Source organism: Pelobates fuscus, chromosome 6 (assembly GCF_036172605.1).
Source record: "Pelobates fuscus isolate aPelFus1 chromosome 6, aPelFus1.pri, whole genome shotgun sequence".
NCBI classification, from domain to species: Eukaryota; Metazoa; Chordata; class Amphibia; order Anura; family Pelobatidae; genus Pelobates; species Pelobates fuscus.
In genome coordinates, this window is record NC_086322.1 from 283,785,436 (window position 1) to 283,803,434 (window position 17,999).

Consider the following 17,999-nt stretch of genomic DNA (forward strand, 5'->3'; position numbering starts at 1 on the left):
AACCTCACATTTTGACTTGCTGTCATTTTGGGAATATAAATTCTCAAACATACCAGCAGATTCTTTTACTAATACCCATGAACAGGGTATTTTCAGTAAATAGGCATGCTTTAAATTATTTTGGGGAATCCAGACAAGTGGTCTTATGGAAAACAGCTGTTTGCATAGCTAGCTAGTCACCTTGAATTTAAAAGAATTAATTTCTTTCACAAATTAATTCATGAGATTACCTGCAATTGTGCCATGAGTTGCACTTTACAAGTTACAACAAGCCTGATAATTTAATATATCATAATGGTACAGCACACAATGTACTAATGTATATTACATTTAGGGGTGCATTCATATATTTGCAATTAAAGGACCACTCTAGTGCCAGGAAAACATACTCGTTTTCCTGGCACTATAGTGCCCTGAGGGTGGCCCCACCCTCAGGGTCCCCCTCCCGCCCGGCTCTGGAAAGGGGAAATGGGGTAAAACTTACCTTTTTCCAGCGCTGGGCAGGGAGCTCTCTGCCTCCGATCCTCCTCCGTTCCGCCCTGTAGGCTGAATGCGGACGCGCGGCAAGAGCTGCGCGCGCATTCAGCCGGTCGCATAGGAAAGCATTATCAATGCTTTCCTATGGACGCTTGCGTGCTCTCACTGTGATTTTCACAGTGAGAATCACGCAAGCGCCTCTAGCGGCTGTCAATGAGACAGCCGCTAGAGGCTTTGGGGGAAGGCTTAACCCATTTATAAACATAGCAGTTTCTCTGAAACTGCTATGTTTATAAAAAAAATGGGTTAACCCTAGATGGACCTGGCACCCAGACCACTTCATTAAGCTGAAGTTGTCTGGGTGCCTAGAGTGGTCCTTTAAGCTGCAAAATTTAGGCCTATGTGTTTCTAACCCCATAATTATGTCTCAACATTTGAAGTCACAATGTGATTTTAAAGGTTTTCCCATTTAGTAAATAAACCCCTAGTAATTGTGCTAAATATGGTTTCATTTTGTAGAGGCATGAGGGAACATTTGTTGCAAATTTTCCTTAGGCCGAAGCAAGGTTATTTGGTGCCCTGGGCAAAACCTCAGCCTCATTGCTCCTAAATATCCAAAATACAGTTAAAGTATATGCAGCATAACAATATAACACAGTTTCAGAGCAATATGTACAGATCTGTACCAACCGATTTTGACAACTCCACTTGAAGCAATGCTTTAATTATCTGAGAATATACACGGAATGATATGAGTTGACATATTCCTTCCAGCTGATTTTTCAGTCTGAGAATTGCCAAAGGGGATTTTTATATATTTGCCATGGGTTTTATCCACTCAGCACTGTGTCACGTATCCCGAAAATACAAATAAAAAAAAACGTTCTTCATTTTTTTTCCTCCACGTTACGCTTATTTTAATTCATTGTTTTTACAGGCCTTTTCTTGTATTAAAGTGGGTAAATCCCCAGCTGAATTTTATTTTCATAATTCAATTATTAATTTTAAATAAAAAAAAAAGTTATTTTGTTGGTTAAAGTGTATATTTTAAAATAAAAGTTATAAATACTTACAAAATGCTTAGAAAAAAAACACCTCTATTTTATTTTGTATATAGAAATTTTGAAATCTGTGGAAGGTTTGGTAAATCATTCCATATTCTACACACTCCTCCCATAATTCCTGTATCCAGTGATCCAGCGCCATTTTGGGATACTCGTTCTGCTCTTTTGTGTATTTATTTATTTATTGTGTCTCATATTAGGGACTTAAAGGGACACTCCAGGCACCCAGACCACTTATGCCCATTGGAGTAGTCTGGGTGCCAACTTCCACTACCCTTAACCCTGCAAGTGTAATTATTGCAGTTTTCATAAACTGCAATATTTACCTTGCAGGGTTTAATCCTCCTCTAGTGGCTGTCTACTAGACAGCCACTAGAGGGTACTTCCGTGATCATAGCACATGAAAAGTGTGCTATAGCGTCGCTGGACGTCCTCACGCTATGTGAGTACCTCCAGCGTAGCTGAAATCCCCATAGGGAAGCATTGAAAGCATTTTTCAATGCTTTCCTATGGGGAGGTCTAACGCGCATGCGCATTAGGTCTCTCCCGCCGGCGGCCGCGCATGCACAATAGGTCTCACCCGCTGGATGACGTCGGCGGGGAGGAGCGTGGGCGGACCCTGACCCAGCGCTGAGGGAGATCGGCGTTGGATACAGGTAAGTCACTGAAGGGGTTTTAACCCCTTCAGCAACTTAGGATGGGGGTGGGAGGGAGAGGGGACCTGCAGTGCCAGGAAAACTGTTTGTTTTCCTGGCACTGGAGAGTCCTTTTAAGTGAAAATACCCCCAAAAAATCAGAACAACTTTGTCATTAACATGTTTGCGGCTCAGCAAGACCATTGCTTGGCTCTTTTATTTGTACTCAAACAGGACTCTCGATATGTGCATCTCTTGATGTTTGTTTAACAAGTATCCATGAAAGCAACATTTAAGGCCGATCTTCGTGACTTTGCGTGGCTTTGACACATTCCTTCTTGACTTTGTTCTCTCCTTATGCATACCTCCCAACATTTCAAATGAAGAAAGATCGACACTTTAATTTTAGGGGTGTGGGCAGGGGGCCAGGCTGTTCTGAGAAATTTTAGGTGACGGATTAATAATTTATACAACTAAAATGTAAGTTATAACATTATTTACACAGACTGATTTCTAAACACATTTGTTGTCGTTTAAAAAAGACACATTACTGGGAGAATTATTGCAGTGGAGCTCTGTTGTACACTCACATCAACAATATGGAGCTCATAGAAAAGAGAGACATAAGGATAGAAAGATGAACAGAGGGATTTGTGCCAAAAATAGGGACTGTCCCTCCTAAATAGGGACACTTAGGAAGTGTGTTTATGGGTTTCCTACCTGGGCAATATGTGTAAGCCATACTATGAACATAAGCTATCAATTACAGATTGGCAGATATAATAGGTGTGTTCTTTCATGTCTATGTAAATATAATGCGCATGAGTGATAATAGATAAATAGTATATATCAAAACCACATGAAAAGGGATAGCCCCCCAAAAAGGTGAAGTGGTAGTAAACAACCATAAGATACAACCTGGACGTTGAAGGATGGCAAAATGTTATCTACAAAATATAAATGCATAACATAACATAGTGTATACTGTACCAGGCTCTGTATAGTAGGCTCAAGGGTGCCAATTCAGGCTGACGAAATTCCAAACAATAGATGGAAAAAAATTGTAGTAAAGAATATATTTATTGAAGATAAAATAATCGACAGACTCCTGGTTATAAGGGAGTGGAACCCAATAACAAATAATATAAAAAAAGGGGTATCCACTTACCCAAACTGTAATAACCAAAGGAGTAATATAAAACAAAAGTAAAATATACAATCAAGTTAGTAGATAGCAGCAAACGCGTTTCGGCTTGGTAACCTTCTTCCAGTGCTGTTCCTCGAGTCCTCAATGCTTGTTTAAATGCGCCCGGCATATGAAATCACCTGTGCGTGGTTTATTTCCACGTGCGTCACTTCTGGTAGTTTCGGACGATGTCACTTTCGGTTTCGTCAGTTGGAACGCATGGTGGAATGCACATAGCGTTATATCATTTCCGGTAATCGGAGAGAGTTCTTATATATAAAAAAAAGCTCATAATATAAAAAGAAAAAGATGTAAATACACAAAACTCAATAAATATAGAGCCAAAAGAGTGACCCAAAAAATGGCCATATAAAAAGATGGAAAATAACCATGGAAAGTTCCAAAATTCCAAATTCAAAACTTTTTCGGAAAACTCACCTAAATATTCCCCACCCCAACAATCCCCACTTTTTTTAGGGCAGAGACCCTTGAGGAGAGACATGAGAAACTTCCCCCAAAAAAAGAATCTGGCAGGAAGTAAGAGGCAGGGCAGGAAGAATTTTGGAGAGAGAAAAAAAGAGGCAGGACAACAGAACAACAGGAATTTTCAATTTATCCAATAAAGTTCTCACTAATCCTCAAGTAGAAATTTTTTTTTTTTTTTTTTTTTAAAGGCTTAAAATTCGTCCCTTCCGAATATAACCAACCATTCAGGACATTTAAAAATATTAATAAATTTATACGTAATATGAGTATTAAATTGTTTTTTGAAAAATCATCTCCTATAGAAGAAACAATCACATCTCACGAGTTTAATCATACCTCACTAAAAAAGAAATCCACGTTTTTTCCCCCGACATTGTATCAATAGCGGAATGAAAGTTTTTGAAAGGTTGGTTATTCGCGAAGTAAAGAAAATGAATAAGCCTAAATACAACAACATTAGTCATCAACAAAGGAAAGCTATGAAAGAGTTGCAATCAGACACAAGTATAGTTATTAAACCCGCCGATAAAGGCAGTTGATTCTTAATAAGGACCAGTATTACTCAGAAATATACAGACAACTTAACGACTCTACCACTTACAAGGAACTGAAAGGTGACCCCACTAGTCAAATCAAAAAAGCATATTCAAAACTTTTGGATAGAGGTAAAGTGCTGGATATCCTAAATAAACATGAATTTCAATATCTTGATGTTATTTCTTGTAGGATTCCAGTACTTTACATACTCCCAAAAATACACAAACACCCTAAAAACCCACCGGGCAGACCTATAGTGTCCGGGGTTGGGTCACTTTTGAGCAATCTCTCTGAGTATGTGGACAAACAACTCCAACCCTTAGTGATATCGCAGCCATCATATTTAAGAGACTCTACATCTTTATTGAAACTTTTGATGGATATACGATGGGAGAATAACTATCTCCTAGTGACATGTGATGTTACAAGTTTATATACTTGTATATCGCATGTCTTAGGCTGCGAAGCAGTAGAGTACTTTCTAAAACACCAAAGTGACATTAGAGAAGAACAGATTACATTTATTATGGATAGTATTATACTTATCCTTAATAATAATTATTTTTGGTTTGATGAGAATTTTTTTTTACAGTTAAAAGGTAGCGCGATGGGAACCAGATTCGCGCCCAGCTATGCCAATCTTTTTATGGCACGTTGGGAAAACCTCTTTCTTTCAGAGGCTCGCTGGGTGCAAAATCTGGCTCTCTATCGCAGGTACATTGACGACATTTTTTTCATTTGGCGGGGAGATGAGGACTCACTTCGATCCTTTACTGATTTTTTAAATTGTAATCATTCAGATATACATATTACTAGTGAACACAGTACTGAGGGTATTAGTTTCCTTGACTTATATATATATATTGAAAATAAGACTATTCAAACTAAGACCTTCTTTAAGAAGGTTGACGTCAATGGGTATATTGATACTTCAAGCTGTCACTATGGCCCCTGGCTACATAATATGCCTAATAGCCAATTTTTGCGTCTATACAAAAACTGCAGTGATCCTAAATTATTTGATGAACAGGCACAGTTTTTAAAAACTAGACTAGTTGAGAAAAATTACGATGCGAAGGCGTTAGATAACTTTATAAATAAAACCAAAGAAAAAGAACGTAAGGATATTTTGACGCAAAATAGTGAGATACTTAACACAAAAAAGAAGGAGAATTTCTCAAATATCCCAATTGTTCTAAACTATAACGAAAATGCCAAACAGGTTAAACATATTATTAATAAATATTTGCGCATTCTCAAATCAGACCCAACCCTTAAGAATATTATAGGAGAAAAACCGACCATAGTATATAGAGGTGCAAAAAATTTGAAGCAACACTTAACGACCAGCTTTATTAAGACCCGGATTCTTCAACACTGATCCGGGTTTTTATCCTTGTAAATCATGTGTCGCGTGTAAAAAAAACATATTCAAAAAACAAAAAAACACCTCTTTCACTTCTTATCATAATCATCATATTTTCCCTATTCGCCAGGTTTTGACGTGTCATTCCACTAATGTCATATACCTCCTCTGGTGCCCATGTGGTCTGCAATATATAGGAATGACCACTAGAGCATTTAAAACTAGGGTTGCGGAGCACATGGGTAATATCCAGAGGGGGTATATGAAACATAGTGTTTCAGCACATTTTGCTGACAAGCATAGAAGTGATCCATCTGTATTATCATTTATGGCTATTTTTTAAAAAAGATAAAAATTGGAGAAGTCAAAACAATGTGAAGAAGTTGGCAAAAATAGAGAGCAAATGGATTTTTGATGTAGACTGTTTATCTCACAATGGATTAAATTTAGATTTTGAGTTCTCATTTTTTATATTCAATTTTTATATTACATTTATATTTATGTATATATATTTTTAGATATTTTATATATTTATTATTTTATTATTACGTTATCCATTTTTTGGGTCACTCTTTTGGCTCTATATTTATTGAGTTTTGTGTATTTACATCTTTTTCTTTTTATTTAATGAGCTTTTTTTATATATAAGAACTCTCTCCGATTACCGGAAATGATATAACGCTATGTGCATTCCACCATGCCTTCCAACTGACGAAACCGGAAGTGCCATCGTCCGCAAATACCGGAAGTGACGCACGCGGAAATAAACCACGCACAGGTGATTTGAAATGCCGGGCGCATTTAAACAAGCATTGAGGACTCGAGGAACAGCACTGGAAGAAGGCTACCAAGCTGAAACGCGTTTGCTGCTATCTACTAACTTGATTGTATATTTTACTTTTGTTTTATATTACTCCTTTGGTTATTACAGTTTGGGTAAGTGGATACCCCTTTTTTTATATTATTTGTTATTGGGTTCAACTCCCTTATAACCAGGAGTCTGTCGATTATTTTATCTTCAATAAATATATTCTTTACTACAAATTTTTTCCATCTATTGTTTGGAATTTCGTCAGCCTGAATTGGCACCCTTGAGCCTACTATACAGAGCCTGGTACGGCTCTGTCAAATGTGAGTGGTAGTCCATCTTTATTCAGTGTTTATTTGTATTATACAGTATACACTATGTTATGTTATGCATTTATATTTTGTAGATAACATTTTGCCATCCTTCAACGTCCAGGTTGTATCTTATGGTTGTTTACTACCACTTCACCTTTTTTGGGGCCTTTTCATGTGGTTTTGATATATACTATTTATCTATACTCACTTTTATTTAGTGTCTGGGAAACACTGCTTTATCAGCCACTGCATTATATTCACTATATCTCCATTCTGTGAAGCGCCTACACACTATTTTTGATCTTTGTGCATGAGTGATAATGTTCTATGCACCATCAGGGGGCACAGGTAATGCCCCTTTATGGTTCAACTGATAGAAATCGCTTTCTCTCAGCATCACCATAGAGATGCTCTAACTGGCAGCTGAGGCACCGATGTGTAGATGGACTAGGGGTATGACATGTTATATCGCCACCCTCTGTCTCTCACACTATGCTGCAAGCTTGAACATATGGCATCTGAGGTAGGGCTGTCTAGGGGGAGCTAAGGGTTGGGGCAGGGTAAATTTATGGCTGGTTAAAGGGAGGTTGGGATTTGTATTTGTAAATGCCTGACTGTGTGTGTCTTTGGCTGTATGTCATTGACAAGTTATGTCTCTTGTGTGTGAGTGTGTATATTGGTTGTGTCTGTTTGACAAAGTGTGCATGAGTCTCTGGCTATCTGTGTGTATCCAACTGTGTGTCTGACGCAGTGTGTGTGTGTGTCACGTGTGTCTGACAACGGGAATCTGTGTGTGTCTAACATTGTGCACCAGTGTATGTGAGCGCGTGTGTCTGTGTGTGCCTGACATTGTGTATTTGTTTCTGGCAATGTGTATGTGTGTTGTGTATTCTAAAACAGTGGGTATGTGTATGACCGTTTATGTGTGTATATCTGTGTGTGTGGCAAGGAGTGTGTATAGAGGTGAGGGGGCACGGCCAATATTTTTTCTTAGAAACCCTGAGCTATCTAAAGGAAACCGTGGCAAGAACAGTGATGCTTAATGATGGTAGGGGAAGGTAATGGTGTGGTTCTGTACAGCTTCCACCTGCCATTTATGGCTGCATCCTTTTTCGGTAAATCCTGTACACCAGTCATAACAAAAAATACCTGTAGTGTGACATACCACAACATAACATGACACTAATATGCTTCATCTCATTATGATGGACTGTACGATAGCATCTAAAGTCTGCAATGTAAAAAGTCACCTTTCCTGTCTGTCCACCTCTGCACTTACAAAGTGACACAGACATGATATCACAACTGCATATAAGTCTCCTCCTTGCCACAACTCTTCCCGCTCTTGTCTCATGCAGAGGATGGGAGCTGCAGTCTGCACGAGTCTGCACTACAGCCCGGTTACTTCCGCTACTCTTGACGTAATATAGAAAGAAGCTGCAGTATGGAACACTGTGCGTCTCCAACACAGTATGCCTGTTTCTGCTATTGACCCATAATATATATATATATATATATATATATATATATATATATATATATATATATATATTAGAGTATGGGTTTCCATCCGGGTCACCTGATACAGATTATTACGCTAGTTACTTCCACACATATCCTTTCCTAAATATCATATCGGTACTTTAATTAAACTTCCAAAGAAAAAGAGGATATCAGCATAACTATGACCTACTGAAAGTGATGTTTACGCAATTAAAGGGTGAATCTAAGCACTATACCACTTTACATTATTGCACATTTAATGGAGCAAAGAGTACTCCGCACCCACTCTCGGCTCTGAAATTAGCTTATAACCCCACTTTCAGGCTCCCTGTGTCCAAGGACAAAATTGACAGATTGTATGAATTTTGTACAAGTTGTGGCATGCATTCGTGACTGATCTTGGTGATATAGCGATGATACAGCGTTGATATAGTATATGTGGAATGTCTACTGGATGGGCGTTTATGGGATAAGATCAGGCCTGAAGAACAATCTAAGGACCTTGAAAATGCAAACTTTTGATTTAAGCTGTACAATCTAAGGACCTTGGGAGTTATTTTTATTATTTTTGTTTTAATTAATTTATTTATTTATTTCATTTATTTATTTTTTACGTAAATATCTACACGATACATTATAAATTAGGGGCCCATTATTTATTCAATTGATTCTCTTTCAACACGAACTATGAGCACGCCGTAAATCACAGCAGAGTTTTGTCATGCAAAACATGCCCTGTCACTGTGTAGGTGTGCCCGTATCCATATTTGCAATTTGATAGCAGCTCGGAAAGTGGATATTCACATAGATAGTGTTCTCTTGTTTAACCCACACCTGATCTTTTCCTAACGTTTAGACAGAACAGCAGCATAATACACGTCAATGTGTAAAGGTAGGACTGAGAACTTTAATTATGAGAAATACTGCTATAGCTATACTACTATAGTATGTAGTTAAAGGGTAACTCCAAGCACCATAACCACTACAGCCCGCTGGTTTGTCCTCTTGCTGAGTCCCCATCAAGCTGCAAGGATCTTTGCTTCTAGGCTCTCAAACGCCGGGCTTCTGCAGAGCTGCAGAAGCCGATCCATAGCCATACATTGACTGAGACTGTCAGCCGACCAAAATTATTATTATTATTATTTTATTAATATAGCGCCATCACATTCTGTAGCGCTGTACAATGAGAATCAACCAATGAATGTCACATAAGGTGCAAAAAATTTGCACAGAATTGATGTTAGTGATGACGTGCCTCAATAACACTGCTGAAGGTGCCGTTATACCTCCGGCAAGAGATTAAACTCTGGAAGTGCAGTGTTTCAAAAAGACTCCAGGCACCATGACCACTTCAAATCACTGATGTGGTCATTCTGGTGGGAGTAACCCATTCATATTTATCTCAAATTGATTTTTTTTTTTCATCTTGGCTTGCAACATCTTTTTAAGAAAATCTTGATATAACAATTTTTTGTTTTTACTGTTTACAAAGTAATGTATGATTACATATTTCTGTTAAGTTTAACTGAGCTTTTCATGCATTCAAAGTTGATAAAATGGGTGTCCTTATATACTTGACCGCAATCTACCTTTGGTAATTATTTTCAACGGCTGCTGATGACCCATTAATGTCAGCGCAATCACAATTACACCTTTCTGATGTTTTTGAACACTTTTGAAATATACGGTTTGAGATAAAAGGGTTTGATGCCTTACTGTAACCAGTCAAGCTTGAGCGATTCCAATTATTCCGAATAAGATCTATCGAAGCATTCAACAGCTAAAAAGAACTTAATATACCACTGCTAACAATTTTCAACAAATTAACAAACATCCCAAAAAAGATAAAACTTGATTTTGCACAAAAACAAGCACAGGAAAGTTAAAGGAACAAACTCACTCTGTGACAAACTCCCCTTTTTAAGTGAGTTTGCCACGAGTTCCTGGAGGAGCCTGCTTCATAGAGTCAGCCTCCTGCCCACAGACTATGGACCTTGTAAAATGTGATGTAAAAGTCTTAGTTTGCGTATTTGGACTATATGGTTTGGGAACCGAACAGCCGCACGAACCGGAGACCACCCTTGTTAAGCCTAGTTGATACTTTATAGCAATTTCCACCGTAGTGTTCTAAGTATTCATCCGCATTTCCTATGGATGGAAATGCCACGAGGTGGCGGCTATCTTGTTCGCATGAACACAGGCAGCGGTGTTTGGTCGTGGAGTTCATGGAACTATTTTCAGACACTGAAACTCCCGAACACCGCTGGACCGCCTGTGTTCGGTTTTATAACACTTAGACACTGTTCGGTGGAAACGTTCCCACGAACAAGGGAATCAAGCTCCAGGGTAAGATTATTGACTATGTTCGGTAGTTTGTTTTTAAACTACCGAACTACACCGACCAGAAGACCTGATTCTCTGGAACTGGGAGCATGGGAGTCAAATTATGACTTCCATGAAATTCCTGAACCCCTGAACTGATCTGGGTGATTTGTGGATATGTTGGTCATCCAGATCAGGCTATCAGGGGATGTCACTTTTTTGGGGTTTTATGTATTTTTAAGGTGCTTTTGGGGTGTTTGGGAAATGTGTGTTTTTTATGCCTGAGATAATTGAGTTTTGTACAGTGCTTATCTCCCAATTATCTCCCAGGCACAGGGGAGGGATTGTCTTTTTTTCTGGAAGTGTCCTGGACCTGAGAGCCAATGTGTGAGGAACTGACTCTGCTGGGTTTCGAACCCTGATTTACATGCTGCTAAACCTCTTCCTTACCACTACACCAACCTGCCTTTTGCAATTGTACCTGAGATCTGTTAACCTTGACTCTATAAGCATTGGTATCAGTGACAAGTCTCTTCAGCTGTGTCTGGTCATGTGTCTGGTTCTTGGCCTATAAAAGCCACTTCCTGTCTCTGTACCTTTGCCAGATTATTGTGGTTCCTGTACTCTCTAATCAAGCTTGTTCCTGTTTCTCCTACCTGTTGCTGATTTTGCTGCTTCTCCTTCCCACTGACCTCGGCTTGCCTCACTACGATTATCATCTCTCTGTTCCAGTCTCCCATCTCTGCTTAAGACCAGAAGGCCACTCAAGGCTCAGGGGCTCAACCACCTGGGTAACGAGTGGCTACCTCTGGCAGAAAACATTGCTGATCTGGCTACTGGACTCCAACACTTTGTAACATCAATATCATTACACAATGTTATCGTGTGTATTGCTTTACAGTAGTCTACTCTCAGGTCCAGGGGTGAGTGGGGATCTGCATATAAGGCGAGTTGTGGCTGCCATTAAAAGTATTCCAGCTTGTACTCCCAGAACTATGTGTCGTCTGGTTACTGGGAGGGGAAAGGGCTATTCTTTAATCACTGTTCCAGTGTGGAGGATTCAACGGGGAATGTCCTTGTAAGCTCCCAGGACTGAGTGTCGTCCAGTGTCTGAGGGTTGCTAGAGCGAGTTTCCCATTCGGCTCCAGGTGGGAGCGGTTCCAGGGCCCCAGTCAAGCCACGGCGACTGAGGGCAGAAGTGCTGCGGTTTGTCCCCTGTTCCAGCTAGGAAGCGATCCTTTAGCGGAGGTACCCAGTCGGGGTACAGGGAGCTCCGTTACACACTCCATCTCATTGATCACTGTCAGCACACGAGCTAAGCCTGGGTTTAGCTCAGAAAAGCAAACAGAAGTTCTGCTTAGGAACTTTTTGACTCTCTGGCGATGGTAGTGGAGGTGTGGAGCAGAACCTAGATAACCCCAGTTAAGATATCAAACCATTCAAAAATGACTTGACTCCTTACAATGGGAGGCTACCAGGGCACCTGCTGTAGTGGTTATGGTGCTTAGGGATGTCCCTTTAAGTAACAATGACACTATGATCACAGTACGTCTATTTACATGACAGATATAAATGCTATGTGTCCCTCAGGGTTCTGTTCTGAGACGACTTGTATTTAACATATTTATAAATGATCTTGAAATAGGCATTGAAATTCATGTGTCAGTATTTGCAGATGACACAAAACATGTGAGCAGGATATTACTTTGCTGCAGAGGGATTTAGATAGATCGGGGGACTGGGCACTCAAATGGCAAATGCAACTTAATGTAGAAAAAGGCAAAGTTATGCACAAGCAACCTACATTCAAAATAGTAGTTAATTAGGGGTAACAATACACAATAAGAATGTGGGACTTGTTATAGACAACAAACTAGGCAAAAATGTGCAATGTCAATCAGCAGTTGCTAAGGCCAGTAAGGTATTGTCAAGTATAAATATGGGCATTCATTATAAATAATAAAATAATAATAATAATAATGCCTCTTCATAAATAAACGGTAAAACAACACATTGATTAAGCTGTGCAATTTTGAGCACCTGTTCTAAAGAAGTATATTATGGCACTAGAAAATGTTCAGAAGCGGGCAACAAAAGTAATTAGAGGAATGGAAGATTTTTGAGTTTTTGTTCTTTTGGATCAACAGAAAAAACAGATGTGAGAAAGGCTAAACTTGATGGGCACAAGTATCTTTTCAGCCTACGTGGCTATGTAGCTACAATGTGTGGGTATGAATGCCCTAATCATCCAAATGTGATAAAGTTGCTACCTGGGTGTCTACCTTTGGGCTAGTCCTAGTTTAAAGGCATTTTGAAATAGCCATGCTGTGGCAGGAACTGAGTTGGAAATGGTTTCCAAAACAACACTGCTAGCTAACATTTGGCAGCTCGGTTTTCAAGTCAAGACCATTTACTGTTAAACGAAAAAAAATATATAAATTTGGCACAACAGGAGAACATTAAAATCACTTTCCCATTTCTCAAAGCTTGTGTGGACTTTTTTTTCTTCCATTACCTTTGCTATATATCTGCCAAAATGACACATGTCAAAACGGTGTGGACGTAGTAATTACCCTACCAAGGAGCCTTGGAGCCTGACGGGGTCTCAGTAAGTCTCTAATTATTATGTACACTAAAAGGCAAGGGTGATAGTCAAAATCCAAAAATAAATTACAGCATTAGAAAAAGTTGATGTTGAAAGCATTTTTAAAGTGAACTTGTCATGAAAAAAAAGTACGTTACTATTTTACAAGTAATAACATTTAATGTACAAATGATAAATTGTAAGGTAAAAATGCTTGAATATACATTATAGATGTTACTAGTACACTTCACATTAAAAGGAACACTCCAGATTCCAAAAGAACTTCAGCTGCCTTGCTTTAGGGCAGGCTTCCCCAAACTCCGGCCCTCCAGATGTTACTGAACTACAACTCCCATGACTCTCAGCCTATCTATTTCATTCATAGAATCATGGGAGTTGTAGTTCATCAACATCTGGAGGGCCGGAGTTTGAGGAAGCCTGCTTTAGCGGTTAATTTGCTGTCCCCTCTTTCTTATTTGATAAAAGTGGTGATTTCAAGAAATACCTGAATTTTTATAAATTTTTAAAAGTTGCACCCTCCAACCCGTCAAACAGCCAGAAAAGTGGTCTTCCGTACTCACTTTGAGCATTCATTCATTCATAGCAGGAGGTAGTGCTTCTCGTGGAGGAGCATTGCATTCACTGGGGATATTTATCGAAGGTTTCTGAAAAGTGACGCTCACATTCTGTCATCATTTTGATTATATTTATCAAAGTGCTCTAAACGTGATGACATTTGTCTTTGTAATAAATTCTGCATTTTTTTTCACAAACATTTCTATTTCAGAAGACCCTCAAATTTAGAGTGGCAGAAAACAAAGGGAAGTGAAACATAACACTTTTCGTCAGAAAAGGTTATGAAAAATTCTGGTAAAATGTGTATATTAAAAAAATAACAATTAGGCACTAAAAAAAACAGCATATTTAAAAATCCGGCCGATTTAGTAAATTGCACCAGAAATTCACTGAGAATTAGAAGTTCCACCTACACTTTGATAAATACCCCCCAATGTGTCTCTATGTGAAGCATTCTATTGGCTCAGCATGGAGACCTCAGCGCATGCACCATGGAATCCCAATGTTTCTCTGTGAGAAGCATTGGATTGGCCCAGGAGAGCCTCACTAGGAGGATCTCCTAATGTCAGGGCAGAGTTGTGGTGAGGAGTGCTGAAGTTGGGATCTTATCCGTGGTAGAATAAACGTTTTCCATGTGTCGACAGATCTTTGTCTAAGGGTTAAATCTTTGTATCCTTGTTATTAGACAATAAGGAGAAGTTGTATTTGTAATATATAGTAAGGGTTTATTACTGTGTGATAGCAATGTGTTGAATGTATCTGCCATCTGCCAGCCAATCCAAGTCATCCAATTAATTTCAATAAGAGTGCAGAGCTGTGATTATATTCCATAGGTCTCTACATTTGTGTAGAACAGGCCAACTTCAAGGACCTCTTGCAACGAAGGTTACAAGTAGGTCCCAAGAGCGGTTCAACCCCAAAGTCTGCAAGCCAATGAAAAATCCCTCGGCCTTTCGTTCCCATATGCTCTGCTCAGCCCATGTACTTACGCTCAATGTCCGAAGCTTTGAACGGGAAGCCTCAGACTGGGCACTTCTAAAAGGCTGAGAGCATCAGCTGACATACCTTCTTCACTCATTTTTCACAATGGAGAGCTACTGATAGGCTAAGAGCATCAACTGACTCTTTCAGCCTATAATCAGTGCCCGGCCTTTTTAACCCCTTCAGGTAAGATGGTGTCTGTCTTACCATTGCAATGAAGTTGTTATGGTGCTGGAAGAGCTCCTTTAAAGGGTCAGTCCAAGCATCATAGAATATACTATGCTCACTCATTAAAATTATAGCAGCAGCAATTTGGTAAAGTTGGTGCCACTATAAGACAGCCCACTGGGACTGTCACTCAGGTACTCAGAACACCTAATTTCAGGCTGCTTATATTAATGTTGTCCCTATTATACCTGCAGCATATATGCTACGGACTCTGCGCATGCAGTCTGCTGCTCAGCCAATAGCAAAACACAGCCCCTTTTGCTAAACTGTGTCCCAGGTTGTGAGTTAACAAACAGCAAGTGCCCTATAGGTGTTATCACTTCACTTAGTAGTTCCATTGATTCTAAGTAATAAGTGGGACAAACTATGTATACCATAAACCTCTTCTGGACAGAGGTTTATGGAATAAGATTAGTCACCGGAATGAGACACTTCTGATTGGAGCATCTCATCCTGGTGAGAGGGACCTGCCTGCAACTGCAGATGGACCCACTAAGAAGTCCCACATTGCAAATTTTGCATCTGTGCAACTTTATTTATAATGTTTTTATTTTTAATTTTTTTAATGCCTAATCTATATTGAATTTTTTTTAATGCATTATAAATATTTATATAAAATAAATTTTTAACCTAAAAAGCCCAAGGACAAAAGGGATAGTGTTTGTAAAGGAGAGTGAAAGCGTGAAAAGCAATTTGAAAAAACTACTACTTGACAGAAAGGGTAGCAGACACTAGGTACAACATTCCAGTGGAAGTGGTAAAGGCTAATGTCCCAGGTTATGCAATGTTATAAAATGTGAACTTTCGGAAATTTAAATTGCATTCAAAGTGAATTTCATATTTTGAGCAGAATAGCCAAACGAACACTTTATTGAATAACCTTGACATGATTCAAGAACTCTATAGCTCTTGGGATGTGTCTATTGCAGGGATAGGCAACCCTTGGCTCTCCAGATGTTGTGGACTACATCCCCCATAATGCTCTTACACACATAATGCTGGCAAAGCATCATGGGAGGTGTAGTCCAAAACATCTGGAGAGCCGAAGGTTCCCCACCCCTCCTGGCTAACAAGCAGACACAATCAACCAGAGATGACTTAAATGACAGACTGAATAAGATGTTCAACTGGTCACAACTACCACTAAATACTTTGAAACCACACAGAACAATACCGACAAATTACAGTAAGCTGTGTAATGTTCAATATATCCACAGACACATCATATCAAACTTCCACTATAGCAATATTTAAATACCAGACCACACTGCAACTCCCACAAACCTTGGCAAGGCAAGACAACAACAGGTAGGTGATGAAGCTACTTAGAAGGTCCACTAAGTGGCCACCACTTACATACAGTGTTAAAGCACACAAGGAAGATATATAAATATTGCTATTATTTATACGTATAGCGCCAACAAATGCCAAAGAGGTGTACAATGTGGATTTGTATAACAAACACACTAAGGTGTGCACAAACAGGAACTGAAACAAGTTTACATAAACATTACAATCCATTAACAGTATAGATAAATGTATGGTAATAGGGGAACTCTAACAATACAAGAGTTTCCCACAGAGCTATGTTTATTGTATTTAAATCTGGATTGTTTACTAAACCTACCTATTGATCAGTAAATTAAATTCTCTCTTTGTGACCACCAGTTCTTTATTTTAGGATGTATTTACTTTCCACGTAATCAGTTCAGACACAGTGAAAATCTGTTCCAAGCAAGAGTTTTAAAGTCCCTTGCAGGTCTAACTTTTTACCATCTATACTCGAATACAGTGCCAGGTTCAACTACACTTTAAAAAAAAAAAAAAAAAATGAATAAAAATCATTCTGTCATAAACCTGTGTATCATTGCAATTATACACTACTAAGTAGAAGATAGAGTATGTCATTGTGCATCCATTCCCAACCTTATATACAGGTATATATGTAGCAGTACATGAATATTCACTTGGTATTATGACACTTTGGGTGTGAGTGCAGTAAGTACTGTTTGTGCTACTAAATATATATAATTTCACAATTAAGCCTAGTGTAATAGCTATGTAGGAGTTGCCTGCTCTCATAATTAACTTGTCAAGTTTTGTACCAAATGTTTGGAAAATTGACCCAAAAACTAAATCTACACTATGTGATTACAATTGAGTGGGCAGAGTAGGCTGCTGGAGATCGATTGCAATTCCTGGCACACCAAGGGTTAAGAACCTTGTATCTGATTGTAGACATTCTAGCAAGACATTCTATGGGTTTAATGAATATTCCACATGTGATGATGGGATTCTATTTGTCATCATTCCACCCCTCTTTAGTTTTTAAGATGACCCTTAATCCTCCATGACCTCCCCCAACCATAATAAACAGACAGACTGGCACCGGGATGCCCTCCCCACCCTGGCATTCCAGACAGTGCCCACACAGACCTACCCAGCTTCCTGAATGCCCTCAGACCAGGGTCCTTGGTGACAGTTTGGACCTTCTGCACCACCACTTCTGGTTCAGCCTGGTACTTTTTCTTTTTGCCTCCACACATTGTGGACCACAAGTCGGACATGGCATGCCTTGTCCTGGGTGCCCACGTTCTGTATTCCTCCTATATGTCCTTATTCCTTCCCTTTTCACTCTGTGATTTATTTTTCTATGTATCTGCTGCTTTGTGTGTAAGCTGTCCTAAGCCAGCCTCCTCCTCCTCTCGCTCCTCCTTAGCTCTGATTTTCCCTGTCTTGGCTCAGATCCCTAAAGTGGAGTCGGTTTTCAGAAGCAGTGACTGTGTTTGGAACCCTTGGATAGTCACCCCTCCTCCCCATCCACCATCCTATGCATGCACCCCCCTCCTTAAAGAGCTGGACAAAACTCTTTAGTTTTTATGTTAAAACGATAAAGACACATAAACACAAAGGTGGAGTGAAAAGTTTATGA

General features: G+C 39.2%; 1 protein-coding gene across 1 annotated transcript in view; it reads right to left on the reverse strand.

Annotated features, from left to right (window-relative positions):
- Nucleotides 1–17,763, reverse strand: part of PLCD3 (phospholipase C delta 3) — a 78,233-nt gene extending 60,470 nt beyond the window's left edge. The window contains exon 1 of the mRNA XM_063459321.1: nucleotides 17,508–17,763. Coding sequence (XP_063315391.1) covers nucleotides 17,508–17,634 — 127 coding nt within the window. The 5' untranslated portion in view covers nucleotides 17,635–17,763. The remainder of the gene's footprint in view (nucleotides 1–17,507) is intronic.
- Between the last annotated feature and the right edge of the window lie 236 nt (nucleotides 17,764–17,999).